Source organism: Rhinoraja longicauda, chromosome 28 (genome assembly GCF_053455715.1).
Source record: "Rhinoraja longicauda isolate Sanriku21f chromosome 28, sRhiLon1.1, whole genome shotgun sequence".
Lineage (NCBI taxonomy): Eukaryota > Metazoa > Chordata > Chondrichthyes > Rajiformes > Arhynchobatidae > Rhinoraja > Rhinoraja longicauda.
Genome location: NC_135980.1, coordinates 16880710 through 16908702, shown reverse-complemented (window position 1 = coordinate 16908702; position 27993 = coordinate 16880710). Strand labels below are relative to the sequence as shown.

The window sequence follows — 27993 nt, the reverse complement described above, 5'->3', positions numbered from 1 at the left end:
GCACCATGCAGTAGTGCCAAGCTTGAATGTGCAAATTATCACAGAATAATTTTTTTCCCCCCACTGTCTTTTTATGGTTCTGTGTTATCGAGTTTTGTCTATTAAAACAAATTCATTATAATTCAGGCCGATCTGGTAGTACTGCAATTTCAGACAATGCAGGAAAGAATCTTTGGGTGAGTGGCCTGTCCTCTGCTACCAGAGCAACTGACTTGAAAAACCTCTTCAGTAAATTTGGCAAGGTAATTAACTGTGATTAAAATTTCTAAGTATCGTGCAGTGTTTCCCTGGATTCTTTAAAATTGTTCTCGGTGTAGAAGTGCCGATTTACAAATGAAAACAGAAAAATGTGGATATGGGCCATTCAGTTCTTTAGATCTCTCTGTCATTCATCATGATCGTTGTTGATCATCACATTAGTACCCTATTCCTACCTTCTCCCTGTATCTCTTGACTTTTAGCACCAAGAAATATCATCTACCTTGAATGCATTTAATCTCTCTGCCACCACTGCCTCTGTCCACCATCGTCTGAATATATTTCTTCCGCTCTGAGTTCTAAATGAGATACCCTGCATCTTGAGGCTATAACCAGTTCCGGACTATGCAACCATCAGAAGAATTTTCCCTGTGTCTGCCTCTGTCAGTTTTACAATTTTATATGTTGCTGAGCTAGTGTTAAAAATATTCTATACTCCATTGAATGTGGCTTATCCGACCTCATCTCTGCTCATACTGTCAGTTCTGTCATTCCACGAATCAGTCTAGTAATCCTTTGGTGCACTTCTTCATGGCAATAACTTCCTTCCTCTCTAGTCTTGTCAAACAGCTAGTTGTCTGAGAACACAAGAGACTAATTTCTGTAATCTGGAGTTTAAAAAAAAGCCCTGGAACAGTTCGGTGGATCAGGCAGCATTTGTGGATATGAAGTATAGTCATAGTTTTGGGCCAAGATCCTGCACCTGCTTGTTTTGTGACCTTGAGCAAGTTACATCCATTTGTCACTGACAAGCGTTAGTCTGATTCTTCAAATGTTAAAATATTTGGGCTTAAATCTTTCCACAACTGAAGCATTCCCTTCCTTCATGATCACCTCCAGTCTTTCTCTTCCTCAAATAAAGATTCCTGTGGCCCTGGTATCAACTTCTGCATGCAACTTGTTAAAACTCTTGAATGACATCTGTCTTTGAACCTCAGTCAGAATGTATTTCCATGTGGCATTTGTGGGAGAATTATATAAACAAAATAGGTTCAAAGTTCTTCAGCCAAATGTCTTGATATTCAGAAATAATCCTAGAAAAATCTAATTCTCCATTGAATAAAAAGGTTAAGGTGTGAAATTATAATGTAAGAGATACTAATAATTACAGGCATACAGATTTGAATAACATTGAATTTTGAGTATCACGGTGGCGCAGCGGTAGAGTTGCTGCCTTACAGCAAATGCAGCGCCGGAGACTCAGGTTCGATCCTGACTATGGACGCCGTCTGTACGGAGTTTGTACGTTCTCCCCGTGACCTGCGTGGGTTTTCTCCGAGATCTTCGGTTTCCTCCCACACTCCAAAGACATACAGGTGTGTAGGTTAATTGGCTGGGCAAATGTAAAAATTGTCCCTAGTGTGTGTAGGATAGTGTTAATGTGCGGGGATCGCTGGGCGGCGCGGACCCGGTGGGCCGAAGGGCCTGTTTCCGCGCTGTATCTCTAAATTTAAAAAAAATCATGATGTTCACCATGAAGGTGTTTGATTTTTCAGAATATGATGCTGACCAAGCGCTTAGATATATAAACTTAGCTGCAGTTATCTAATTACTCTGGCTCTTCCATCAAAAAAATCTGGTGATTCCAAGTGGGCTGTTGGTGACTGGAATGAATTTCTGCAGTTTGTACCACTTACTGATTTTGAAATGTCATTTTGTTGATGTGTTGTCACATGAGTGAAACTTTAATGTGTAAAATAAACAATATTCATTTGAATCGGATTATTGCATGGTTGTCAAATATTGGCGATTGCATCCGTCCATTTCAATGAGGGCTTAATTTTAAAATTACATGGCTCAGTTTCTCTTCGATGCCTTTTCTTCTCAGGTGGTTGGTGCAAAAGTAGTGACTAACGCTCGTAGTCCTGGAGCACGTTGCTATGGATTTGTGACTATGTCAACCAGTGAGGAGGCAACAAAGTGTATTGGCAATTTGCATAGAACAGAGTTGCATGGACGAATGATATCTGTAGAGAAGGTGAGTGTACCATGGCATGAAATAATTTTATGTCTGAAATAAAGCAATAAATGCTGCAGAAAAAAACAATTAATGCAAAGGCAAAGGGCATGTCGTGTTTCAAATTGAGTACCATCAGTACTCAAAATATCTGAAAAATATTAAGGGAACATCTTTTTGTTCAGAATTTATTAGGAAATTCATGGAAAAATATTTTATAAATGAAGACATTATGTTAGTAGTTTAAAATTTAACCCGGGATCTCACTATCAGTGTCATTCAGTGAGAATAAAAACCAAAAGGCTTTGTTTTGAAAAGCATTTAAATATAAATGATGTGCCTTGTGAATTGGCTTAATTGCCTCCAGTAATCACAGAATCTATTTGTGATGGCAGAGCTTCAGATTTAAAAAAAGGTTTCCACTGCAAAGTCAGAGCTAACAAATTAAAAAATGAAAGGTGGCACAGGATCATTTCTGCAGAAGGAATCTTTGTCATAGTGGTTCGTAAGCAGCACTTGAATATCCAGCTAACCAAGAATATGTGGAGATGGAGCTTGTATTGAGATTGTTGATGGTTACTTTGGTTTTTCAGGCTAAAAATGAGCCTTCCGGTAAGAAACCAGATAAGAAGGATGATTTGAAAAAGGATCCCAAAACCACACCCGGTCGAGAACTCAGCAGTGACAGGCGTCATTCTGCAGATTCTAAAACTGACAGGTCAGTTTCAATGATTGCAAATTTATATAAAACAATGCCTCCATTCATACTATTTATAAACTAGCCTTGGTTAATACTTGTGTGTTGTAGATTGCAGTATATAGAAGTATTAACATATATTTTCTGACCGTAAAACCCTTTTCCACTATTAAAGCAGTAAATAGCTCATAAGATCCATTCTGGATGGGTAATTATCATCAGATTGCACAAAGTTATTTCATGCTGGTCGGTTTCCAGCAAGGAGGCAGAACAGTGTAGCAGCACAAGTTTTAAGAGGCTGCTGTGAGAGCGGTTGAGTTAGTGAGTTTTCAGCCAGGAGAGCTTGGGATGTTTAGGCTAAAAGTGAGCCTTCAGGCAAGAAACCAGATAAGATGATTAAAAAAATGTCAATCGACTCATTGAGAGGCAGACAGCCAATAAGAGATGACAGTGTTTTATTCACAAAATGCTGGAGTAACTCAGCAGGTCAGGTAGCATCTCGGGAGAGAAGGAATGGGTGACGTTTCGTGTCGAGATCCTTCTTCAGACTGAGATGACAGTGTAGCTGTTTTGGGAAATGCTTTTTGAACTGAAGTGCTGTGTATTGCCTCCCGGTTGCCAGGATCCAGGAATGGCAGCAAAACATTATCATGGGGTAGGATGTGCAGCTGAGGTCATTGTGCACATCATTGGTAATGGTATAGGTAGCAAAAGGCATGAGGTCCTGTGGAGTGAATAGGAAAGAGGTTAAAAAGCAGTACCTCAAAGGCGGTGGTCTATGGATTACTCCAGAGGGATGGGTTGTACCTAAACACGAGGGGAGCCAATATTCTAGAAGGGAAGTTTGTTAGTGATGCTCGGAAAGGTTTAATCAAATGGTCGGCGGGTGGATTCCAGAGCAGAAAGGAGGCAGATGAGAGGTACTGTAGTCAGAGAGCAAGGTTATCAGACAGGACGGGCTGGTGCATAATAAATAGTAGAGAGGAAAAACTAGTGCTTTAAACTATTTATTTTAATGCTAAAGGTAAACCGAGCAAACGCAGGGCGTGGATTACATCAGGCTCTGAGATATAGCCAGAACAGAAACACGGTTGAGAGAAGGCCAGCTTTGGCAGCTTAATGTTCCAGGGTATACATGCCTGAGGTTTAGGGAGAGTTTGGGTACACTTTTTATTTGGAAACTAGGAGGCTAAGGAGTGACTTTATTGAGGTGTATAAGATCCCAAGAGGCATGGATAATGTGAATGATGTCTCTTTTACTCATGCTGGAAGATTCTAAAACTAGAGGGCCGAGGCTTAAGGTGAGAGAGGAGAGATTTAGGAGGGAGTTGAGGAGTAACCTTTTCACTCAAAATTTTGTTTTATTTTTCCAATTGACGCACATGCAACTAAATGCATGGCTTATGGATTTATGTCTGGATCCATTTAATGATCCTCTCATAGTGTACTCCATGCTATATAAAATCATTAACTGCACCAAACCATTGACTGCCTTGAATCCACTCTAGGCCTGGTTCACTGATGGGTTCCGTACACTTACATTAAGATAAGTCTGGATTGTACATTGTTTTTGTGTGTTTATCCTCCTGGCTTGAGCTTCTGTTGTAAAGCAAGTTAATCTACTCCCAAGACCCGCAACAGTTAAAGGATGCATGGAATCTTTTTTACACGCCAGTTGCCTTGTTGAGTTTGGGTTGTTATTAAACACGTAAATTATATGCCAGTGACTAGCTTGAGCAGAAATTGAAGTTAAAATTGGTCTTTAATGTTGAAACTTAATTGATATAGAGATTTTTTTGCTGTACTTCAAACCACACAAGGTCCTGCCACTACATGTTGAAACCTAACTGGAGTTTTTACCAAGGGAGAACTACAACTAGCAGTTGTCTTCTGCATAATTATAATTATTAGATAATAGCATCCTTTATATGTGGTGCCCTTCAACTTCTCTCAGCAGCAGAAATGGAATGCTAACCTCTAACCTCATTGACTTCCAGATAACCACAACTTCATGGCAACTCCTCAATAATGATATTTAAACATGTTTAATGTTTAAAAACTTTGCAACGGGGATCAAAAGAAAGCAGCTTGAGTTTCATTGCCAAGAAGAGTGATAATGGAAAATATTATTGAATGATAGGAACTATTGGGTGCATCTGGACTCGGGAGGCTTTGGAGAGGGTGCAAAAGTGGTTTGCCAGTATGCTCCCTCAGGATGGATATGTAAAATAATAGAGGGCGTAGCTTTAAGACAAAAAGGGAGAACTATGAGCTCTAATTCTTGATTCCCTGGTACCCTGGGAAAAGGCTCTGTGCACTCATCCATCATCCTCATGATCATCCCGCAGCTTACCTCAACACAAGGGGCACTGGGAAGTGGAAGAGGTGGTAAAATTACATTTGAAAATCTGGACATATAATTGGACAAGAAAGGTTTATGGTAAGAGCTATACACCATGTCTACACTGGGCTGGTCCCATTTGACTTCATTAGGAAGGTTATTCAGCACAAAATTTGGGACATTATGATGTATCTCTATAAATAATTGGAATATTGTGTGGTGTTCTGGGCGCCCATTTATGGGAAGGATGTCATTAAGGTGGCACGGGTGCTGAAGAGATTCACAAGGATGGGCTTGCATTATACAAGGAGTTTTTCTTTGAAGTTTAGGTGGCTAAAGAGTGTTTGTTGATGTGTTAAAGATCATGAGGGGCATGGGTCAAGTGAAGCTCCCAGGTTAGAGCATTCTAAAACCAGAGGGCCTAAGGTTAAGATAAGAGGGAAGAGATTGAGGAGCGACTTCAGAGACAATTTTTTCACTGAAAGGGTAGTTTGTATCTGGTATGATCTGTCAGGAAGCTGGAGAAGTATATAGGAAAAATAACTGCAGATGCTGGTTTAAATCGAAGGCAGACACAAATGCTGGAGTAACTCAGCGGGTTAGGCAGCATCTCTGAAGAAAAGGAGTGGGTGACCTGAAACGTCACCCATTCCTTCTCTACAGAGATGCCTGACCCGCTGAGTTACTCCAGCATTTTGTGTGTACCTGTAGAAGTATATACTGTTTTAAAGGTTATTTGGATAGATACAGGCTGGGGAGGTTTTACAGGTGTCGAGGCTACATGGAAGCAAATGGGCATAGCCTGGACTACCAACCAGGTCGTCATGGTCAAGGTGGGCCATAGGACCTGTTTCCATGCTGTTGTTGAATGATTCATTTCAATTGCTCTTTATTAATGGAGCACAATACATCTGCGCTTTGCTACCTGAGACTAATCCAATTGTACTTCAGATCAAGCAGTGGGAAAAATGATAAAAAAGATGATTCAAAGAAACTGGAAGACAAAAAGAAAGAGTCAAAGGATGAGAAGAGGGATGATAAAAAAGATTTTAAAATGGATCGGAAATCTGGGTCCACACGGGCTGATGGAAGCAGATCGGGTAAGATGCCAAGTATGAGTTGACAAATTTCTCGATATTCATAAGTTTGAGTATGTCTCTGACAGATTAAGTTTTAATGTTACAATAATCACCCTCTTGCTCTATAGCTTTGATCGGCTGATTTTTAAGTTTAGCTTTCAAGACACTGGTGGGTCAGATTTTCTTTTGGAATTTTTAATATCAGAATTGAATTATCTTTGCATATCTTTCTGAACACAACATTTCTCTGATTTTATAGTTATGAATGTTTTCTTTACATTTGCAGGAAGTCGTGGTTCCGAAAGAATAGTTGTGATGGATAAATCTAAAGGAGAACCAGTCATCAGTGTGAAGACAAAGTCCAAAGATGAGTTGGTAAGTCCTTTGTCTTGCCGCAAAGCATGGATAATCCCATAGCATCGTCAAGATGAGTCGAGTATTTCGTTCCAACCAATTAAAACAGTAAAATACACCAGTAAACATTTTAAGTATGAAAGAATTGAACTTTAAAGGGACCTTGGCTTTTGGGCTGGTGTTGGTCTAGTTTATTCTGCTTTCAACCCTGCATAGAACAGAAGCAATCTGGACTTGAATCTGGAAAAAAAATTATGTCTATAGGATTTATGCAAAAGTAATATGAAAATAAAATGTAAAAATAGTTAATTTTTCTCGGGGAGGGTGCTCAAATGGAACAGCACAATCTTGAATTTCTTTTACTTTGCTCTCACAAATTATTTGGGGGGGTGTACATTCCTGTAATGGGGAAATTTTGACTGCTTATAGAGAAAGCAGTTAGATTCCAAAAACCTTTAAATGTTGAGAGGGAGAATCGATTAAAATAACTTGCACCAGATTGTATTTAACATTACTGCACTCTCCTGAGCATTAAGATGAGAGAATATGTACAACTTGTATTTGTGTTTGCCTTTGCTTATCTTCTGCTGAACTGTTTAATTTTGCAATCTCTTCATATCGGTGTAGTGGCATTCGTACGTTGACCAAATGATTCTAAGTCCGCTTCTTCTCTTGTAAACATGCTTTAGCATGTTTAATGTTTATTTGATTTTCCCCTAAAAGTTTGATTTTCCCCTAAAAATGCAATCAGATGTTACAATCAGTTTCCTCTTTATGGAGGGATGCAATGTTTGACAGTGTCTAATTAAAATATTCAAACAAAAATCAAAACATAGGCGACGTTTTCCATTCTGTTGGCAAATCTTTGCATCAGTGCCATTTTTAAACACATACTATACTTATTCCTGACTTGCATGTTAGATCTTTCTTAAGCAGTTTGACTTAGGAAACATTAAAATTGAAGAGTAAATCTTGTTAATATTAGGCTGCAAAGAATCTGGACGACAAATCGGACAGTAAAGAAAAGGATAAAAAGGATATGCTGAGCTTCGATAAGATTAAAGCACAGTGGGAACGTGAACGACAAAGGCCACGTGAGCGGGAGATTCGTGAGCTAGAAAGGCGCAGGTAAGTTAAGTTTTAAACAGAACATTTAAAATATTTTTCCATTTTTGTTTCAGTAATGCATAATGTAATCTCGTAGTTTTTAAACAAAGGAAGTAAACATCAAATCAAATTTATTTATTTCCACTTGAGACAAATACAACTGAATGCATTGCTTATGGATTTATGTCTGGATCCGTTTTATGATCCTCTCATAGTGTACGCCATGCTATATAAAAATACTGCACCAAACCATTGACTGCCTTGAATCCACTCTAGGCCTAGTTCACTGATGGGTTCAGTACACTACATTAAGATGAGTCTGGATTGTATGTTGTTATTGTGCGTTTTTCCTCCTGCCTTGAGCTTCTGTTGTCAAGCAAATTAATCTACTCCCAAGACCCATGACAATAAAAGGACCAATTGAACATTTTGTGTCAGTTGTCTTGTAGAGTATGGGTTGCTTGCTGTAAATGATATCTTTAGCGACTATGTAAATGATATCTTAGTGACTTGCTTGAGCAGAAATTGAAGGTAAAAGTGGTCTTTGATTTTGAAGTTTAATTGATATAGAGATTTTTTTGCTTGTACTTCGAACCACACAAAAGAGCCTACCACTACATGTTGAAAGCTGAATGGGGTTTTTTAAAGGGAAGAAAATAAACTAATACTGACAGTTGTCTTATGCATAGTTGTGTTTATTGGCTGATAGAGACATTTCAGTATGTTTAATGTTTGAAAAAACTTCCCAAAGAGCAGCAAGTAAAAACAGTGATAGACAAAAATATTATTGAATGAGACTATTGTCAAATATTAGATGTCATTAGCTTTAAGGCGAGAAGAGGAAAACTATGCTCTCTAATTCTTGATTACCCTACACTGGGGGAAAAGGGTGCATTTATCCTATCTTTTCTCATGATTTTGTACACTTATAAGGTCACTTGGCAGCCTCCTGCACTCGTAGGAATAAAGCCCTGGTCTGCCCAACCTCGAGCTCTTGAGTCCTGGCAACATCCTCGGAATTATCTGCAATCTTTGCAGCTTATGGCATCTGTCCTTTGGCAAGGTGACCAACGCGAAATACAACTGGGAAAGGGGACCAAGGAATGGCAGATGGAATTTAACTCAGACATGTGCAAAGTTTTGCATTTGGGAAGTTAAGCCAGGGCAGGTTATACACTAAATGGCAGGGTCCTGGGGAATGTTATAGAACAAAGAGACCAAGGGGTGCAGTACATAGTTCTCTGAAAGTGGTGACACTGGTATACAGGATGGCGAAGGAGGTGTTTGGCATACATGCCTTCATACGTAAGGGCATTGAATACAATAGTTTGGCTGCATTTGGTCCTCTGCCCTCTAAATCCCTCCTGTCCATATATCTGTCCAAATGTCTTGAAAGCCAAACTGTGTGCACTTCTATAGCTTCCTCTGGTAGCCCATTCCAGATACAGACTACCCTGAGTGAAAATATTGTCCATGGCGTTGCTTTAAAATCTCTGCCCTCACTTTAGAATCATCTATCCTGTTGGGAGGGGAAAAAAATCTGTTCATTCTTATTATGGAATTCTCGTTGGTTATGGGGGACATGGACGAAACGCAAGCCAAATGATAATTTGGGTGTCTCAATGAGCATGGACGAGTTTGTCCAAACGGCTTGTTCCTTACAGTAGGACTGACTGAGCCGTTGATATTGCAACTAAGTGAGGGGTGTGGATGAATTATTTGCATCCATTGGTAAAGGATAAAAGCACATTTATGGAAATCATTTTTTTTGTGGGTTTGAGGCACGTCCTTTTGAAATCATTGTTAAATACTAGCATTTTAAAATTATTGGAATAAATCTATTCTAATAGGGAACGAGAAAAATGGGAACGAGAGCGTATGCGAGAACGTGAAGAACGGGAGCTGCTTCAACGAGAGCGGGAGCGGCTTGAAGTCGAAAGAAAGCGCCTGGAGAGGGAAAGGCTAGAACGTGAGAAACTGGAACGGGAGAGAATTCAGATAGAACAGGTAAAATGGGGGATAAACAGACAAAATATCAGTGACTTGTTCAATTCATTCTGGCGCTATGGTAGCTAAACAAGTGCAAATATCAAGATACATTTTAAGCTGTTAATTTAGAGGATAAAATGTAGATCTAGAGCAAGAACCCAGATACCACACTCATTTGGTGAAGTGGTATCGGTGAAGTGTTGTAGGAGTTCTCAAACTAGAGGTTTGAGCAGTGTCAAAAGAGCTTTATATTAATATATATTGGGACAGCATTTCAACATTAAGAAGTGCTGTGGGAGTACCTGAACTAGCATCGGATTATCTGACATAATTAATATGCCAGGTAACTGCTTTTACTGCAGTGGCCTTTTAAAGAATTTGACTAACTCTCAATTGTGGTTATTTAGTTAAGAACAATGAGCAGTTATAATCATCGTTTGATTCAAATGGGGGCTTTTTGTAGATAGAATTGAGAATTGATCTGGTTTACTCTGGTATTGACCAATTGTATAATACTAAAAACATACTTCCCTGTGGCGGCACAGGAGAGGAGGCGGGAACAAGAGCGAATTAATAGAGAGAGAGAAGAGCTCCGGCGACAACAGGAACAAATGCGCTATGAACATGAACGCCGTGGTGGTCTGAAAAGACCATATGATAGTGACAGGTAAATTTTAAATCTATAATTTTGCACCTTTGAGAATTTATTACTATGTTTGATTCTAAAAATGATCTTTTCCTAGGAGAGATGATCAATATTGGCCTGATCAAAAACGTATTGCATTGGATAGTGACAGTAGATACAGCAGTCATGGTTCAGACTTTGGCCGCCCGGACCGATTCAGTGATTTTGACCACAGGGATCGAAGCCGGACATTTATGGACGTGCAGATGGACAGGCAAGTTATGATTCAGACTACACCATACAATGTTTTGGGAATTGGGATGATGAAGGGTGCGTGCCAATTGCATTAAACAGCTGACTTGGATTCAAGGAAAAATCCAGATGTTTACATTTTGACAATTTTACATAACTGCAGTTGAATTAGTGAATCTTGCAAATAATCAGCATTAACTTAATGATTAAATGATAAAACCTTTGGGGCAGCATAGGTGGAGCTGTTGCCTCAGCACCAGAGACCGTGGTTTGATCCTGACTACAGGTGCTATCTGGTGGAGTGTGTATGTGACCCTGTGGGTTTTCCGAGTGCTCTGGTTTCTTTCCATATTCCAAAAACATGCAGGTTTGAAGGTTAATTGGCTTCTGTAAAATTGCGCTCGGTGTGAAGGATGTGAAAGTAGGGTGACATAGAACTAGTGTACGGTTGATCGATGGTGGGTGCGGGCCGAAGGGCCTATTTCCACGCTGTATCACTAAATTCTAAACAAAATCAGCAAAATGGTCCTAAGAAAAATAGACTCTATTTTTCTCAAATATCATTTATTAGCTTAATGTCATTTCTATTATCCAGGCGAATGGATCGCTTTGAAAGGCGAGATAGTGGCCCGCCGCGTCGTGATGAAATGCCTTTTGGAGGAAGGTTTGAGAAGAGACCCGAAGGATTTCATGAAAGGAGGGGTAGTAGCCGAGGTCGTGAAATCATGATGAAATCTAATAGAGAACACGATAGACACCTTGTTCATAGTTCTCATCGCAACCATAGTCCTCGACGTGAATCTCCACGAAGAGGACCGCCACGTGGGGACTGGAAACTTGATAGGATGCCAGAGAGGCGAGATTCTGGGTATAAACTGAATTTTAATTCTCAAAAGAAAATCTCTGAAATGTCTATGTTCCTATATTGGTATCGAGAAGAAATGGGACATGTACATTGAAAGTTGCTTATTGCTTTTAATTTTGGGAGTAATTTCTTAGTTACCTGAAATTGGCCATATTTGGATTTGCCTTTCCCAGAGTTTGTAGCAATTTGTGGCTAATGTACGGAATGGTTTGTTTGGAGATTGTGATCATTTCATTGACTGCTACAATCTATGGCACCAAATATGGTATTTTGCCTTTTGATCATAACAAATAACAAGCTATTTGTGATAATCCTACATTTCAGCGGTAAGTCCCGCTGTTTACATAGTTTCTGCATGCAATTCTGCATATTTGAAATACAACTGAATCAGATTTGCTTTGCAAGTTTGGGTTAATTAACATTACCTTGTAATCAAATTTGAATTGAATTAGTTTAACTACCCACAACATAAACATCACACTGATTTGAAGTCTGAACAGTTCAAGAAACTTAACTAGTGGGTTATGGGTAGGTGGAGCGTGCTCCAAAAATAAAAATTTCATGAAAGAACTTGATGGCTTTTAATTATTTTCTTTGTACACGTATAATATAAATTAAAAATTTGAAGAACATTTGCTAAATGAAGATTCTGTGAAGTAAAATCAATTAAGATGATTTTGATTGTAGGTAAGATATTCAATTTGCTGCTTTGCTCTCCAGGGAGAACTTGCAATCAAGTCCTCCCATGATTTTTTATTCTTAGAGCAGATTCATGTTCCAGTTCTCCTTTATTTAGAATTCTAGTGTACAATGGTGTTGGCACTATTTCTGCCCACAACATATGTTGCTTTCAGCCAAACGCCTAATTTTTCAAATCACACTTGTTTGCAGCACTAACAATTTAATACATTACCAAAGAATATGTGCACAATTACAAATATTATGTTTTATTTGAGCAGTTTTGATATATAATTGTAGGTGAGGGGTGCTATAACCATATAACCATATAACAACTACAGCACGGAAACAGGCCCGTTCGGCCCCACCAGTCCACGCCGACCACTCTCTCTGACCTAGTCTCATCTACCTGCTCTCAGACCATAACCCTCCAATCCCCTCTCATCCATATACCTATCCAATTTACTCTTAAATAATAAAATCGAGCCTGCCTCCACCACTTCCACCGGAAGCCCATTCCATACAGCCACCACCCTCTGAGTAAAGAAATTACCTCTCATGTTACCCCTAAACTTTTGTCCCTCAATTCTAAAGTTATGTCCCCTTGTTGGAATCTTCCCCACTCTCAAGGGGAAAAGCCTACCCACGTCAACTCTGTCCGTCCCTCTTAAAATTTTAAAAACCTCTATCAAGTCCCCCCTCAACCTTCTACGCTCCAAAGAATAAAGACCCAACCTGTTCAACCTCTCTCTGTAGCTTAAGTGCTGAAACCCAGGCAACATTCTAGTAAATCTCTGTACCCTCTCCATTTTGTCGACATCCTTCCTATAATTTGGCGACCAAAACTGCACACCATACTCCAGATTCGGCCTCACCAATGCCCTGTACAATTTTAACATTACATCCCAACTTCTATATTCGATGCTCTGATTTATAAAGGCAAGCATACCAAACGCCTTCTTCACCACCCTATCCACATGAGATTCCACCTTCAGGGAACAATGCACAGTTATTCCCAGATCCCTCTGTTCCACTGCATTCCTCAATTCCCTACCATTTACCCTGTACGTCCTATTTTGATTTGTCCTACTAAAATGCAGCACCTCACACTTATCAGCATTAAACTCCATCTGCCATCTTTCAGCCCACCCTTCCAAAAGGCCCAAGTCTCTCTGTAGACTTTGAAACTCTACTGGTGCTGATGTAGTTTGTCAAATAAGCAAATTAATAAGTATCCTGCCAGCAGAAAGCCATTTCTATCGCAAGTAGTTCTGCTTTAATGCGTGTTTTCATACAACGAATTGGATATAACGTAATTGATGAATTCGGGAGCAGTTTGTTTGACTTGGGCTGTATTGGTTGTAATACAATTTTGATGGGGGTACTAGGCAAGTGCTTTGGAAATTGACAAACAGAAAAAAGGTGGTCATGCCAAAAAAAAAGAATCTAGAGACAAAAAAATGGTTTCTATTTAACTCTCAGTAATCAGACAACACTGTCTCTTAAAAACAGTGTGTCAGCTTCACCAGAAGTGGTCAATGAAATTGGCAAGCGGTCACTTCTACTGGCACTTGTGTAATGAACCGCCATTAAAAATGTAACATACAGCCTTAAAGTTATTAAAATTACTTTCATTTATGAAAATAATGCCGGGCAGAGAAATCTAATTGTGTATCTGAAATCCTCTCGCCCTTTTCCCCATTTATTATCCACTGTGGTTTCCTATAAAATGAGGTTTCTTTGGAACACCGCTATTGCATTATGGGAGAATTACCCACACTAAAGTTTATGCAAATAAATGAAAGCTTTGAAGTTCTTCTCAAGATCAGTTGCTTTGTGTTCAGAAGTCATAGGAGCGGAAATTGACTATTTGGCCCTTCCAGTCTACTCCGTTGTATATCTTTATATGGTAAAACTTTTGTTTACACCAAATGTGTGTGAATAATTGCTTTAAGATTTTAAGTTAATTAACTTAATGGACATTATTCCAGAATTCTGATAAAGTAACAAATGTAAAATTGTTTCGAGAGTTGCATGGGGGATTCCAAATAACTAAATTTCTTTTTGGGCCATTTAATAACAATACCTGAATGATTATCCATTTTGACACAGAAGCATTCCGACTTGTTCACTGAAGTTATAGTGCTTTGTAGTGGTCTTAATTGCCCCCATTCATTTGATTGTGGTGTTCCTTTCTTCAACAGTTCACGAGGCATGATTGGTGATCGGGATGGACAGGTAATATTTTGCTTTGCTTGTTTTGACATATGCACTCAAGAATCCTTGGGGTGTGGCTTTCTCATCTTGGAGTGATTTTTTGTTGTATAGCTGGGATCTTGAACTCGTTAGTCTTCAAAATGTTTGTGATGTTATTTGCAGAAGGGAAACCCCGTCATATGTAGAAAGTAGAAAAAAGCCAGATTCATGTTTTGCTGAAGTCACTGTGTCACTGTTCAGCCTTTTATAGATCTTCCCATATCATGAAGGCAAACATTGCAAAAGGGCTAATGAAGTAGTTCAGACATGAAACAAAGTTAGTAGAACAGTTCCTGGTTTTAGAAAGTGTTCCTGTTACCTAGAGTTGCAAATTATGATTGGATTATGAGGGTTGAAATGCTGGAACTGGAAAATAAGTACACTTATTGTCTCCAAGTTAAGGTGTAGAATGACAATTTTAATGATTTCACAGGCAAGTTTATTGTTGGTGTGCACATTTAGCCTGAAAGATGTACAATCTATAAAGTGGGACAGTATTAAAATCAAGTTCATGATGTTCTGTTTTCATGGCAGAGGACTATTTCTTAGTTCTGTGAATTTACAAGAGCGACAAGTGATGTAATGCACAAGGGCTAAAAGGAAGGAGGTGGGATGAGTATAGAAAAAGATAAGCTAAAGAACAGACACTTGTCTTGATGAGATTGAGAAGCAAGGCTTTATCAGGTGGTACCAACGTATACTGTTCTTTATCCCACAAAAGAGATTCATGCTTGGTTTACATCACAAAATGCTGGAGTAACTCAGCGGGACAGGGAGCATCTCTGGAGAGAAGGAATGGGTGATGCTTTGGATCGAGACCCTTCTTCAGACTGATTCATGATTGGTTTATTGTTCTATTATGGCACCAGCTACAAATGTTCAAATATCAGATTAAAGGAAAATAAATAAATTATTTGCTTTAAAACATTCAGCATTATCCTGATGGAAGACATGGAGGACCAGAGCGTCACAGTCGTGATTCAGGGTCACAGCGAGAAAGTTGGGGCGGGTCTGCTGGTGGCGGCTATGGACCTAGCATGAAACGTGTGGGAGACAACAGAGGAGGAATACTGCCTCAGCAATCAAGGTAAATGTTAGCCAGGATACAACACATTACACGTGCTAAAAATGGAGTTATGAAGAGTGAAGATCTACCGTGCTGTAAGGAATAACCTTTTAGACACCTTGTCAATGATTACAGTTGAACAAGAGGGAGCTGCAGTGGTGATGGTATTGGGCAAGGATTAAAAATTAGCAGGATGGTTCATCCTGATTGAAGTATTATTAGAAAGTATGGAGAAGAACTCAATATCAAATTAACAGCTATTTGAAACAGGCCTGTGGATTTCAGGGTGGATGTGTGAACAAAAGCAATGTATGTGCAGATTAGCCTACACAACCTAAAGTGCATTCAACATTCACAGAGATAATGCATTATCTGTTATTTTGGTCACTCATCTTGATACTTTTACCGTGTCAAACATAATCCACGAATTACTTTAAATCTATGCACCCTGGCTTTTGAACCCACTGGCCAGGAAAATCTGTCCAAACTAGTTACAACTTCTGTTACCAAAATAATTGGTTTATGCAAGGTTATATTTGTAAATCCTTGCAATATTGTCTATTTTTGGTCTCTACTTTTCCCTGATTGTTACCTCTAGAACTGTGGGTAAAGTCTTCTTGAAATGTGCTGTTCATGAAAAACAACCTCTTGATCCTGACAATTCACTTGAACTAGCATTTGCAAACAAGTGAAAGCAAGTTCCAGGTTTCCACTATGCTTTTTGCAGAGAAGTACACTGGAATAGCCTACTTCTAAATTTAATTTCATACCGCTTTTTTTTGTTCTGGATTTTAAGGAGAAATGTTTGTTTTCTATGGAATACATTCTTTACTGAAAAGAAATGATCCTCAATGGTCTTAGAAATGTGTAGGTATAATGAATTTGAGTGACTGAGGAAGTAATAGGGGAATGTAGGAGTGACCTGAAGAGGTTTAAAACATTGAGGAGCATATATTTTCCTTTTCCCCAGGCAGGAGATTTGAAAACCAGCCGTGAGAGTGATTAAATTTAAATTAGATCTGTGGGGCAAGTTTTTACACACAGATGGTGGTGCTTATCTGTCCCCGATATTGCCGCTGTTATTATCTCTCTTATCCTACCATTAGTTTTGTGGTTGATGTGCATTGTAAGAATGCAGTTGCACAGTAGACAATTCTTAACGATTGTATTTGTTATAAGGAGAGATGAAAACATTGGTGATATAGGGACAGAAGCAGGTAAAGAAATAATGCTTCACTATAAAGGTAACTTAGTTAATGGACGTATGGGTAATCTTAAAATTAGCAGCTAATTAGTTGCAATAGAAATTGAGCTTTCATCCACCTTGCATGTCTCTGTTTAAGAAAGTAACATATTTTAAATTTCCAACAGAGATAGGGATTGGAGTAGTGAGCATGGGCGGAAGATAGAAAGTCATCCAGAGCGCTCTTGGCAGGGAAGCATGGATGGAGGAATGATGGGAAGAGATCATGATCGTTGGGAAGGTAATCTGTTCAGGATATGTACTTGGAATGGAAAGTTAAAAAAATTCTGAACTTGTAATTGAGTCTAGTCGTTATGATTGAAAGCAACCAATCGTAATCAGCATTTCCATTTTTATTGCATCCAAAATATCTGTATAAACACTTCAGGTCTGTTGCTGAGCCATATTATGGCAGGGTACTGGCTAACGAGGCAGTGTAAAAGTGTGGTTGTGTAAAAATACAAACATGTTCTTGGCATGGATTACTTTATGAAGTAATGTTGCTGGGATTAGCAGCTCAAACCCTAGGTTTTCATTGGAATATTGGTTTTTTGAAACCCAGCAATTAAAATTAAAATTTCTCCAATGGTCAAAGTTTCCACATAATTTTAACATCCCAAAAGCAATAGCTTTTTTTAATAGACCATTAAAATATTTGTTCAATCATTGCACTGCTCCATGTTTATACATATCTTGTGGGGCATTTACACATTTAAATATGCCCATAGCAAAGAAACTATCCTATAATTAGCTTGTGAGAAGGAATGTATTTCCAGCCACTTTGTTGTCTCACCACATCTCTACCAAACTTCTGTGTCATTTTTGAACTCTTTGCAAGAGACTTGAGATCTTTTTAAATCTAGCATTAAACACAAATGTAGATGAACAGTTATATTTTAAAGTTAACTATTAATTTACTTCCTTTCCAGAAAAAGCAAGAGATGCAAATGTTGAATGTATATCCATACTATGTACTGCAATCCATATTTTGTTTAGAGAGTTTGATATTGCATAAACGATATATTAGGACTGAATTGTTGAGTATGGTGAATAGGATTGCTGAAATGATGGAACTGAAGAATAGCACCCCTCCTAATCCTTCTGAATTTGGCGGAAAGTTTCCGCTTTATTTCATTTCCGCCATTCCGATTTTGCCTCACATTTTTCCGCAAAACAGTCTAATTGCAATTTGTCAATTCGGTCGCTAGGGGTTCCGCAAGAAATCCTCCGCGCCCTGGAAGTCTCCCCGAAAATGTGGCACCTAGGCAGGGCAAGGCAGCCAATCTTTACCTCATCAGGACTTCCATGGCCGATTGGTGGGTTGAATTTGCAACCTGTGGCCTGGGCTCTAGAACTCCAGCCCAGCTGGAGCCAGCACATCTATCCCTATAGCCGCTTTCCTTGGCCGGCTGGATAAACCAGCAAAGCTCTGGAACCAAGAGTGCCAGAAAATCAGTGGTGGAACTGTAATGAGTAAATAGTAAATTTAAGTGCAAGATTATATAACTATATTAATTAAGACAGGGTTAAAATATAAAACACAGCAGAAAAGCCAATTACCACCTTTTTGGGCTGATTATCAATTAATGTGTGAATTTACTTCACTATAAATAGCAGAATATACTCCATGATAGGCCTGACATTGTACATGTAGTCCAACAACTACAGACTGCTGGAAATAATCGGCGTTTTTCACACATGAATTTTGCGCAATGCGTATGCACATTTGGCGTGCATACCTTTTTGATGAAACGTGCATTACGCGCCATATGAATTTTGATGTAAAATTATGAATTTGTAAAATCAAATGTTGGGAGGTCTGGTTGTCTCTGGAATCACTCCTTACTCACATGAGCAGCATGGCTTGGATTTATGGTGAGATCTAAGCCATGATTTCTTCATAATGTACTCCATGCAAAATTAAATATTACCCAAAACCATTGAGTGACCTGCAACTTTCATGGGCCTGCTTCACTGATGTGGGCAGAACAATGAATGATTCCCTGTTTTCAATTTATAAGTGTACTGAATGCATTCATCTAGCCCTGACGACGTCAATTTCTCAGTTTTAGTATTTCACCAAGTTTGATTTCAATTTACAATTCTTTAGCTTGAAGGAAATGCAATCTCTTTTGTTTGCTAAACTTGGTATTAACATACATGCTCTGTCCGATATCTTAGTGGTGTTTGAAACTAAGGATATTTTGTATTTGTTTAACTGAAGGTTATTTTGCTGTGCAGTTGTATCTCTAGGTTACCAAATGCAATTGGTGGGGAACCTCAAAGGCAGACAAAGTGGTTTTGATGATGCGCGGCACGGTAGCGCAGCGGTAGAGTTGCTGCTTTACAGCGAATGCAGCGCCGGAGACTCAGGTTCGATCCTGACCACGGGTGCTGCACTGTAAGGAGTTTGTACGTTCTCCCCGTGACCTGCGTGGGTTTTCTCCGAGATCTTCGGTTTCCTCCCACACTCCAAAGACGTACAGGTATGTAGGTTAATTGGCTGGGTAAATGTAAAAATTGTCCCTAGTGGGTGTAGGATAGTGTTAATGTGTGGGGATCACTGGGCGGCACGGACTTGGTGGGCCGAAAAGGCCTGTTTCCGGCTGTATATATATGATATGATATGATATATGATTGCTATCAGTAATTCCTCAAAGTTAAAGTATGTTTAGAATAGAGCATCTGTTTCACATTTTAACAGACAATGTTAGAAATGTTCAGCAGGTCAGACAACATCTTTAAAAGAGAAAAGAGAGAAATAGTAAATGTTTGGATCAATGGTCCTTCTGAAATAAATGAATCTAATTATTTGGACAAAAGAGGCAGTGAATACCCAGAAACAAGTGGAGAAGACTAATGGGTCACTTCCCTACTGAGTCATGACATGAAATTTTTACACTGAGCTGAGAAGGTATTTCCAAATTACTGTTTGTTTCCAAAGATATACTTGGAGAAACTTTGAGGACTTCTTATTTATGCACATAGATTCAAGCAAATAATGTCATCCAAATTGAAAACCAAATGTCTCAAGTTTCAAATTATATTGATTATTTCAGATTAATGACATTGTTGCAAGCTCTGAGACACTGACTTGTGTTTGTCATGGACTATTTTTGAGATGCGGCTTTGTTTCTATTTCTGCCCATCTGTTGAGCGTTTTCCTCGGAAATAAAGCCGAGGTGGTTCTCCTATAACAACTGTGTTCCTCAGAAACCTACAATGTAGAAAATCGTATTATTAGAAACAATTGTCAATGGGAGAAACGGGGTTTGGGGCTACAGTTTCTAGCGTCAGAATATTTTCCCTGCAGGATTTAAAAATAAAGGTGTTTTTAAAAGATGTAATTACTAAACTTCAAATACTAAAGGTTTTATGTTGCATTATTTAGTGGGGTATTGCACAAATGTCAGAAGCAATTGTGTATTATTTTCCAAAGCAAGTCTTAAATGGTCTGTGGTGAAAGTTGACTGACTGTTCATAATAAACAATAGTGTCTGATTACTCTGGGGAACAGGATTCTTTTTCCCAGACACCTTTTTGCTATTAATTTCCAAAGTAAGTAACGTCTTCATCTCCTGTGGTCGAGTTATAACTAATTCAGCCCTTGAAATACGAATATTGTGGCCTAATTCATCGATCGTGTTTTATCCAATTGGTGTTATGGGAGCATGTGTTATAGCAGAACTACCTTGGATGCAAACAAATGCAGTGATTTTATTTGATTTTTTTTTTTTTGCAACAACATTCAGCCAAAAGTTTGGAGTGTATGATGTGTCCTGGCTTCTTCCTGCAATCCCCACTGGCACAGAAGTTGATCTTCAGGTTCATTCACTCCATGTGATGGCAATAAATGGCTGAACACGGCTAAGTTATAGAATCAGACAAAATCTTGATGACAACACTGAAATCATGTGCTTCAGATGTAATAATACGTCCAACCAAGATGTTCTTGCACTGTTACAGCATTGGCATCTACTTAATGTGGAGAATGATCTGGGTGTATTCTGTTTAAAAGGTTCCTGGGCAGTTCTATCAAGCATCATCTGAAACATGGACCAAAGAAATGAGTTCCAGAGAGAGAGAGAGAGAGTGTGTGCCCACAACACACAGACTAATTTGACTGGTGTCAAATAGTCACAGTAAAACTGAACTCAGTGGTTATTGGGGTAAAATATTCCATTGTGTTGAGTTGTGAGCAATGCAAGATAGTCGTCGTCATCGTTGATGGAGACTGACTGTTCCAGCCCAAACCATTTTAGGCTGCTTTATCAATGACCTTTTTTTTACTGTGTGCACCATTCAATTCTATTCTATTCTATTCCGAACTCTTCTGCAAATAAAGCATACACCAGACTACATTCAGGAATGGTCTGATGAGCGGCATATCATTGTGTAAAATTGTGGACAGTGACGATCAGCAGTTAGTCAAAGCATCCATCCATGACATTTTTGTCACCATATTTTCCACTTCCAATATTCCTGGGGTCACTTGTAATTCAACTGACTCAGCCATATGGTGTTCCTGCTTATCACCTTCCTGCAACTGACTCCATCACCCACGCTCACCTGGCTCCATCTGCCTTTTATTTATCTCTTGTCTACCTCGATCCATCATCCATCTACCTCTATCTCCAAATGCCACTGCTCCCCCTCCCTACAAATGCCCACCATTCTTAAGCCCCCCCCCCCGGTTGTTTTTGCTTCACCGCTACCCCCTCTATATTGGCTGACTTCCCTCTCCCCTCTGTCCCAAAACAGACCATTCCTTTCCATACACAGTTGCTATGTGACTAGCTGATTGTCTGGCAGAATGTTTGTTGCATGTCTGAGTCACGAGCAGGGAAGAGGCTGGGAATTTTGTGATGTTTGGCTCACTGGAAACTTTTAGACTTCCAAGGCACATGTCAGTAACAATCGACTCCAAGTGCATGGTACTTAAGCTTGACGTCAACTAGAACAAAGCAAAAAAGGATACAAATTGCTGGAGTGGGTCAGGCAGCATCACTGAAAAACATGGAAAGGTGATGTTTTGGGTTAGGATCCTCCTTCAGACCCTTCAGAACAAAGCAGTCTTGATTCTATTTTTTAAACTGCCCATAGCACTTCATCACGCTGCCATCTACAAAATGTGGTGTAGCTAATCTGTCAGGTTCCTAGTCTCAAGATGTCTGCAACCATTAAGGGACCAGAACAGCAGCTGCATGGGAACACCACCTCCTGCAGGTTTCTCTCAGAGTTGCACTTCATTCTGAATATCATTGGCCCTTTATTAGGCTTGAATCCTAGAATGTCCTCCCTGCATCCTTACCTTCATCAGAACCTCTGCATTACTTCAAGAACTTGACTGTTTTTCTATGGTAGTGATGGGCAATCGTTGCTGCACTTACCGGTGGTACCTGCATCTAAAATAATGAATTAATAAGCCACTGTAAGGAATACATTTGAGCTGAAATTTGTTGAATCTCTCATAAAGATTATTACTCATGGCTGATGTAAGGCTATTTCTTGTGGAGAATAACCCAGTATTCTGCCATTGTAGGAGGTGATAGGGGCATACCTGCCCAGTCTGGACAAGGTCAAATGATGCAACGAGGAGGAATACCGGGGTAAGAGGAGACATGCTTTATTAAGTGAGAAGCTGTTAGTTTTGGAGGTTTTGGCTGCTGCTGAATCCAGCTGAGCACAAATATGATTTAGATGAGTTGTATTTGCTTAGAAATTGTTAGTGGCATTGGCCTTGTAATTTATATTTGGTATTCATTGGGATCTGATTATGAAAGATCTGATTATGAAACCAACTCAATTTTATAGGATGAAAGAGGCCTTTCTTCGCAGTGCCTCATGGAGAGGTTGAGGGGTGGGGTGGGGTGGGGGGGAGAAATACCTCAGTGGGTCAGCTACACAGTCTAGGGCATAATTTAGCACCAAATTTATGTTTTATTGTATCCTGGAAATACTGCTGACTGGTGGGGATGAAGACACATTAGGAATATGCTGAGGTTAACACAAACATTGGAGGTGAGACTAATGCATGTTGTTTTTTGAACTGGAAGCACCACATTGTTCCCCAGTATTGGCTTTGAGTTGCTAAAATGTAAAGTTGATGTTGCTGACTTGATATCGATGGTGCTGTTCCATAGATCTAATTATAACTGGGCTTTGCACTTCATGATGTTACCACACACTTTTAATGGATTGTTGGTAAGCTCCATTAGTAAACATCCCAAAATTACCCACAAGCTGAATATAAATTGTGATCATATTTCAGTTTATTTCCTAACAGGCAAATGCTTTTAAATTAGACCTTGTTGAACTCCATCAAAAAATCGCTCGTGTTTAGACAGCTTATGCTGTTTTCCATCATTTCTTGCATCTGTTTTAAATGAAAACTGCATGCGTCTAGTTTCTAAAATTAAATACTTTTCAAATTAAACTTACAATCTTTGTGAATTTTTATTTTTGGTTAAGTAATCTAATATTATTAGATTCACTAGTTCACGAGGTTAATCTCTGGGATGGCGGGACTGTCATATGATGAAAGATTGGAAAGACTGGGCTTGTATTCACTGGAGTTTGGAAGGATGAGAGGGGATTTTATAGAGACGTATAAAATTATAAAAGGACGGTATAAGCCAGATGCAGGAAAAATGTTCCCAATGTTGAGGGAGCAGAACTAGGGGCCACAGTCTAAGAAAAATGGTGAAGACATTTAAAACTGAGGTGAGAAGTAACTTTTTCACCCAGAGTTGTGAATGTGTGGAATTTGCTGCCAAAGAAGGAAGTGGAGGCCAATTCACTGGATGAATTTAAAAGAGAGTTGGATAGAGCTCATGGGGCTAGTGGAATCAGTGGATATGGGGAGAAGGCAGGCACAGATTACTGATTGTGTGATTGTGGATGATCAGCCATGATTGCAATGAATGGCGGTGCTGGCTTGAAGGGCCTAATGGCCTCCTTCTGCACCTTTTTTCCAAGTGTCTATGACTAGTTTTTGCTGCTGTTGTTCCATGTCATTAAAATGTCCAATATATCAATTTGTATTTGTAGATCATATCTGTCATATCACATTTCTGAAGGAAATATTGAAATGGGAACGTGAATTATCCCTGGTTTCCTTGGCCAACTTTCGTACAAAGGATTTACTCAAAATCTTAGCCTAGTTTTTCATTGAGCTTACTATTTGCGTAATGCACTTTTATTTTCTGCTTGAATGGTTTCAGCAATGATGGATGAAACCAGCTTCCTGCAATTGAATGTGACTGTTTAGAAATGAAGGTTATTGGGCGAGAAGTAAATTAAACTCAAAACACTTGATAATGGACTATTTTTGTGAAAAGGTTGATCCCAATCCTTCTCATTTTACCAGAGCAGCTGAGTTCAGTTGGCATTCTCGGAACAACATATGACTGATGTAAAATGCAGAATGGAGGTTAGTATAGTCTTCATTGCTGCTGACATTAGTGAATGATGTCACTGCCGTTGCCCATTCAGTTTTGCCTCATTTACTAAGAAAGATATGTCTAATCACACATGTGCTTTAAAATATCTTGGACTTTAAAGCAATAAAAGGAAACCGGTAAATGATTAAGCAGGTTATATTTGTGCTCATCAGGATTCAATAAATTGATTATTTAAAAACTTGATTTTAAAAAGTTACAATGGAAAAATTGAGTGTAGTTCTTGGTTACCATGCAATTTTGTTTTGAAACTATGCAAGTGTGCATATCTGTTATTCGAATATCATCTAAATATGGTATTAAAATAAGTTTCCAAAATAATTTCAACTTAAAGCTGTGTTTAAATGGGTCTAAATTGTTGAGATAGTGCTGGTAGTTTTGCTATAACACAATAGTTATTTTCCTAAGAAATCTTGGATAGAAAATTGCAAACTAAAAAACAATTGCATCAGCAGGAATAGGGGGGGTAAGAGCTTGAGAGTTTCAGACTTGCAAGTTATTTTTTCCCTGAAGGATTTTCAATAAATAAGTTTTTTATAATACCCATAAAAAATTGCTACTTTCAGCTAAAAGCACTAATGACTTTATTACATTGTTTAATGAAATATCAGTAGCCATCTTCTTGGTTAAGTTGCAGTTATTTCTTTTTTCAGGCGGCTTATTTTCTGCCAATTTTTTAAGTAACTTGGGTGTTTTTTTTTTAGTTCTTGCTTGAAATAGTGTAATAACTAATTTGGCCCACATAATAGATATTATTCCCTAATTCATCAGTCATGTTATAGTTGTCGTGTAATATATTATATTTCTATCAGTAAGGAGATTGCAACACCAGGAATTTGGCCTGACAAATAAACTTGACAGTTATGAAACCAAACAGTAGGAGAAACCTAATAATTACTTTTTCTAAAATGGATTATAAAATCTTTTGATGGAACTTTTGACACACTGCATCTGCTTGCGGAAAAGAGATGCAGAATATAAAGTGGGGAAAATCATCAGGTTGTGTTAAATCATGGCTTAGCAATATTTAAGAATTGGATGAAAGGATAATAAGCAAGGTTATAGAAATGGGGCAAACACAGAAGATAAAGGCCAGTGCTGGTTGGTCGGATAACATCAGTTGTGCGAAATGCTGTATTTGCTATTTAATAATGTACAAAACTCAGACTCTGGTTTTCTATTTCCATACAGTAATATTAAGTTCATAAACCTCTATGTTAAATGCTGTTTGGTGTTGCAGTATGTTCATCCAGGAAGAAAAAGTGGACCAGAGTCTTACAATCATTAGCCTTAAAAAAAATTTGAACACAAGTGCTGGGATTCTAGATAAATGCACATCATATGTTAAATTGGCATTTTTTATCTTTTGCTTCCTGGGCATATTGATGTTGCACCTGGTCAATATTCTGACATGAAGTTAATAGGAAGAGATTTGGTGAGATTTCATTCTTATCTCAGATCTTTGTATGTAGTTTTTTTAGATTTGAGGTTTGTAAACGAGTCTCTTGAGTTCTACTATCTATAGGTGTGATACATCTGCAGAGATCTAACTTGGACCGCAACACTGTCTTTGTGGACCTGCTCTGGCATGTCTGCATTTGTTTCTTGTCCAGTATGAATTAAGCTTGAATTAAGAGACATATATCTTTTATTCCCCAGGCATGGAGGATTTGTGCAAGGGGGCAACCAGCAGAGTGTTCAACCGATGAACCGCACAGTCCAGATAATGTCGGAAGGTGGCATGCAAGGAACAGGCAGCTTTAGTGACCAAGACAGAGTGCAGAGACCGTCCAATGATCCCCGTTTTCAGCGTCGCTACTAGATCTTGTTTCTATTAATGGATTTTAATGTAAAGGAAATCTTTAGTGGTGCGTAGTGCTAATCACAGTACCATATTTTTGTGTATTTTTGTTTACTGCCTCTGAAACCAGAATTGTTTTGGAATTACTGATCATTTCATGGTTACTTTATTGTTAAAGTATTTGTCTTGAAATTAGGCTCTACTGAAGAGTCACTACAATTTTCCATAAATAAAAGTTAAAAATAGACATGGTTTGAGTATCATTTCAAATATAGATGCCAATTTGAGTCTTGCCTGAACATGTGCTACTATGATGTGTGCTGACAGTTCTGATAAAGTACACTAAAGAAATATCTTTGCCTACACTTTTTAGTCCTCTTCCAACTGGATCCCAATGCTGTTACCTTTTAAAGGTTATTGCAATGTGTTTGGAGATGCAGAGTCCAGGCTTCCTCTGAGAGAATATTTTGGGCATTTATCATTTTTGATCTTTGCACCTGCTGTCTTATCTGCGCACTTGACCTGTCTCTGTCCTCCTGAGGTTCACTCAATGACTGAGCTTTGCAACATCAGCAAATTTGGATATAAACAATAATTTGATGCTGTGGCCCGGGCAGTTCACAATCACTGTGTTATTGCTCACAGCCTCCCAACCATTATCAATCAATCTACTTGAGCATATTAGCCCTCATAAACTTGTGGCTTGGCCTTATCTATTATAGACCACTTCAAAAACAAATTATCAAACATTATCCTTTCACAAGTTTATGTTGACTAGTTATTTTCAAAATGCTTTGCCACCTCTCAAGATTCCAGCATTTCCCTTTTTGTTCCTTGTTTTCTCTCATCCTTAAATAGTGGGGTACTGCTTACTACCTTCCATTCCAGAATGTAGACGAAAGCCAATGAAATGAATGACAATCAAGATAACAGCTATTGAGCACAGAAAACTGGCCAGAATCCTGATGACTCCGGCCAGCCCTTTATACTGATAACCACCATCCATAAAAAAACCTTCACCCATGTGAAGCAGATTCTTTCAGAGCTGCCTACTTGGAGTTGCGTATGCTCTTCAACTCTTAGTTTCCTCCCTCACGCCACCTTTGACTGTAAAAGTAGTAGATTCTGCAAGTGTTTCTAGAGCTGATAATTATTTTGACTCTTTTGGCATCTGAACATCCGTTTGGATAAAGGTCTTCAATGCACCTGAATTGCCCATCAGTGCATGGGGGCTTCACAATTCTCAAGTATGTATTTTCATCTCAAATGTTTTCTGCAGCTTGATGTTCCATTCCCGTGTCCTCCCTGCCCTCTCGTCTTTGTTGTAGGTGACAATTAGCTTTAAGGAGATGGTGGTCAGAGAACAACACTTCAGTGAAATCAGTGACTGGCTGCCTGCCTTGGACCCAGAGAAAGTATTGTGGAGCTAGCTGAGCCCTCTGCTCTCAACCAGGTGCTGCAGTTCTCCATCTGCAGGGTGGAAAAGTATCTCCGTTACCATCAGAGTCTGGAGTCCAATCTGCTGTGAGTTTTGCTATATTGTCCAGTCACATCAATGATTCAATTGGCGGCAGGGTGGCGAAGCGGTAGAGTTGCTGCCTTACAGCGAATGCAGCGCCGGAGACTCAGGTTCGATCTTGACTACGGGCGCCGTCTGTACGGGTTTTGTACGTTCTCCCCGTGACCTGAGTGGGTTTTCTCCGAGGTCTCCAGTTTCCTCCCACACTCAAGTCGTACAGGTATGTAGGTTAATTGGCTGGGCAAATGTAAAAAATTATCCCTAGTGGGTGTAGGATAGTGTTAGTGTGCGGGGATCGCTGGGCCGAAGGGCCTGTCTCTGCGCTGTATCTCTAAAACATTTTTTTTAAAGTTAGTCACCAGCCAGAACAATTGGCCAGGAATTAACCAGCAGTGCTGGGAGCTATTGGAACACAGCTAGCCACTCATTCTGCAAGGGTGAAATGT

The 27993-nt window shown here is 39.1% G+C and overlaps 1 protein-coding gene across 6 annotated transcripts in view; it reads left to right on the top strand.

The window, feature by feature from the left end:
- safb (scaffold attachment factor B) overlaps positions 1 to 26268 on the top strand; it is a 41494-nt gene extending 15226 nt beyond the window's left edge. The window contains exons 9-24 of one of the 6 annotated variants that reach the window (XR_013549100.1): positions 127 to 242; positions 2087 to 2236; positions 2809 to 2933; positions 6205 to 6353; positions 6619 to 6707; positions 7672 to 7814; positions 9644 to 9800; positions 10328 to 10449; positions 10526 to 10681; positions 11255 to 11527; positions 14407 to 14440; positions 15391 to 15545; positions 16896 to 17008; positions 22310 to 22376; positions 24142 to 24199; positions 25887 to 25951. Coding sequence is in view for 5 of the 6 variants with exons in the window: in XM_078424262.1 (XP_078280388.1) it covers positions 127 to 242; positions 2087 to 2236; positions 2809 to 2933; positions 6205 to 6353; positions 6619 to 6707; positions 7672 to 7814; positions 9644 to 9800; positions 10328 to 10449; positions 10526 to 10681; positions 11255 to 11527; positions 14407 to 14440; positions 15391 to 15545; positions 16896 to 17008; positions 22310 to 22376; positions 25887 to 26049 (2012 nt within the window). In the remaining variant the exon portion in view is untranslated. Of the gene's footprint in view, positions 1 to 126; positions 243 to 2086; positions 2237 to 2808; positions 2934 to 6204; positions 6354 to 6618; positions 6708 to 7671; positions 7815 to 9643; positions 9801 to 10327; positions 10450 to 10525; positions 10682 to 11254; positions 11528 to 14406; positions 14441 to 15390; positions 15546 to 16895; positions 17009 to 19008; positions 19253 to 22309; positions 22377 to 24136; positions 24200 to 25886 lie in introns of those variants that run through there. The other 5 variants (XM_078424264.1, XM_078424262.1, XM_078424266.1 and 2 more) reach the window with 5 other exon arrangements.
- The last annotated feature ends 1725 nt before the right edge of the window (positions 26269 to 27993 follow it).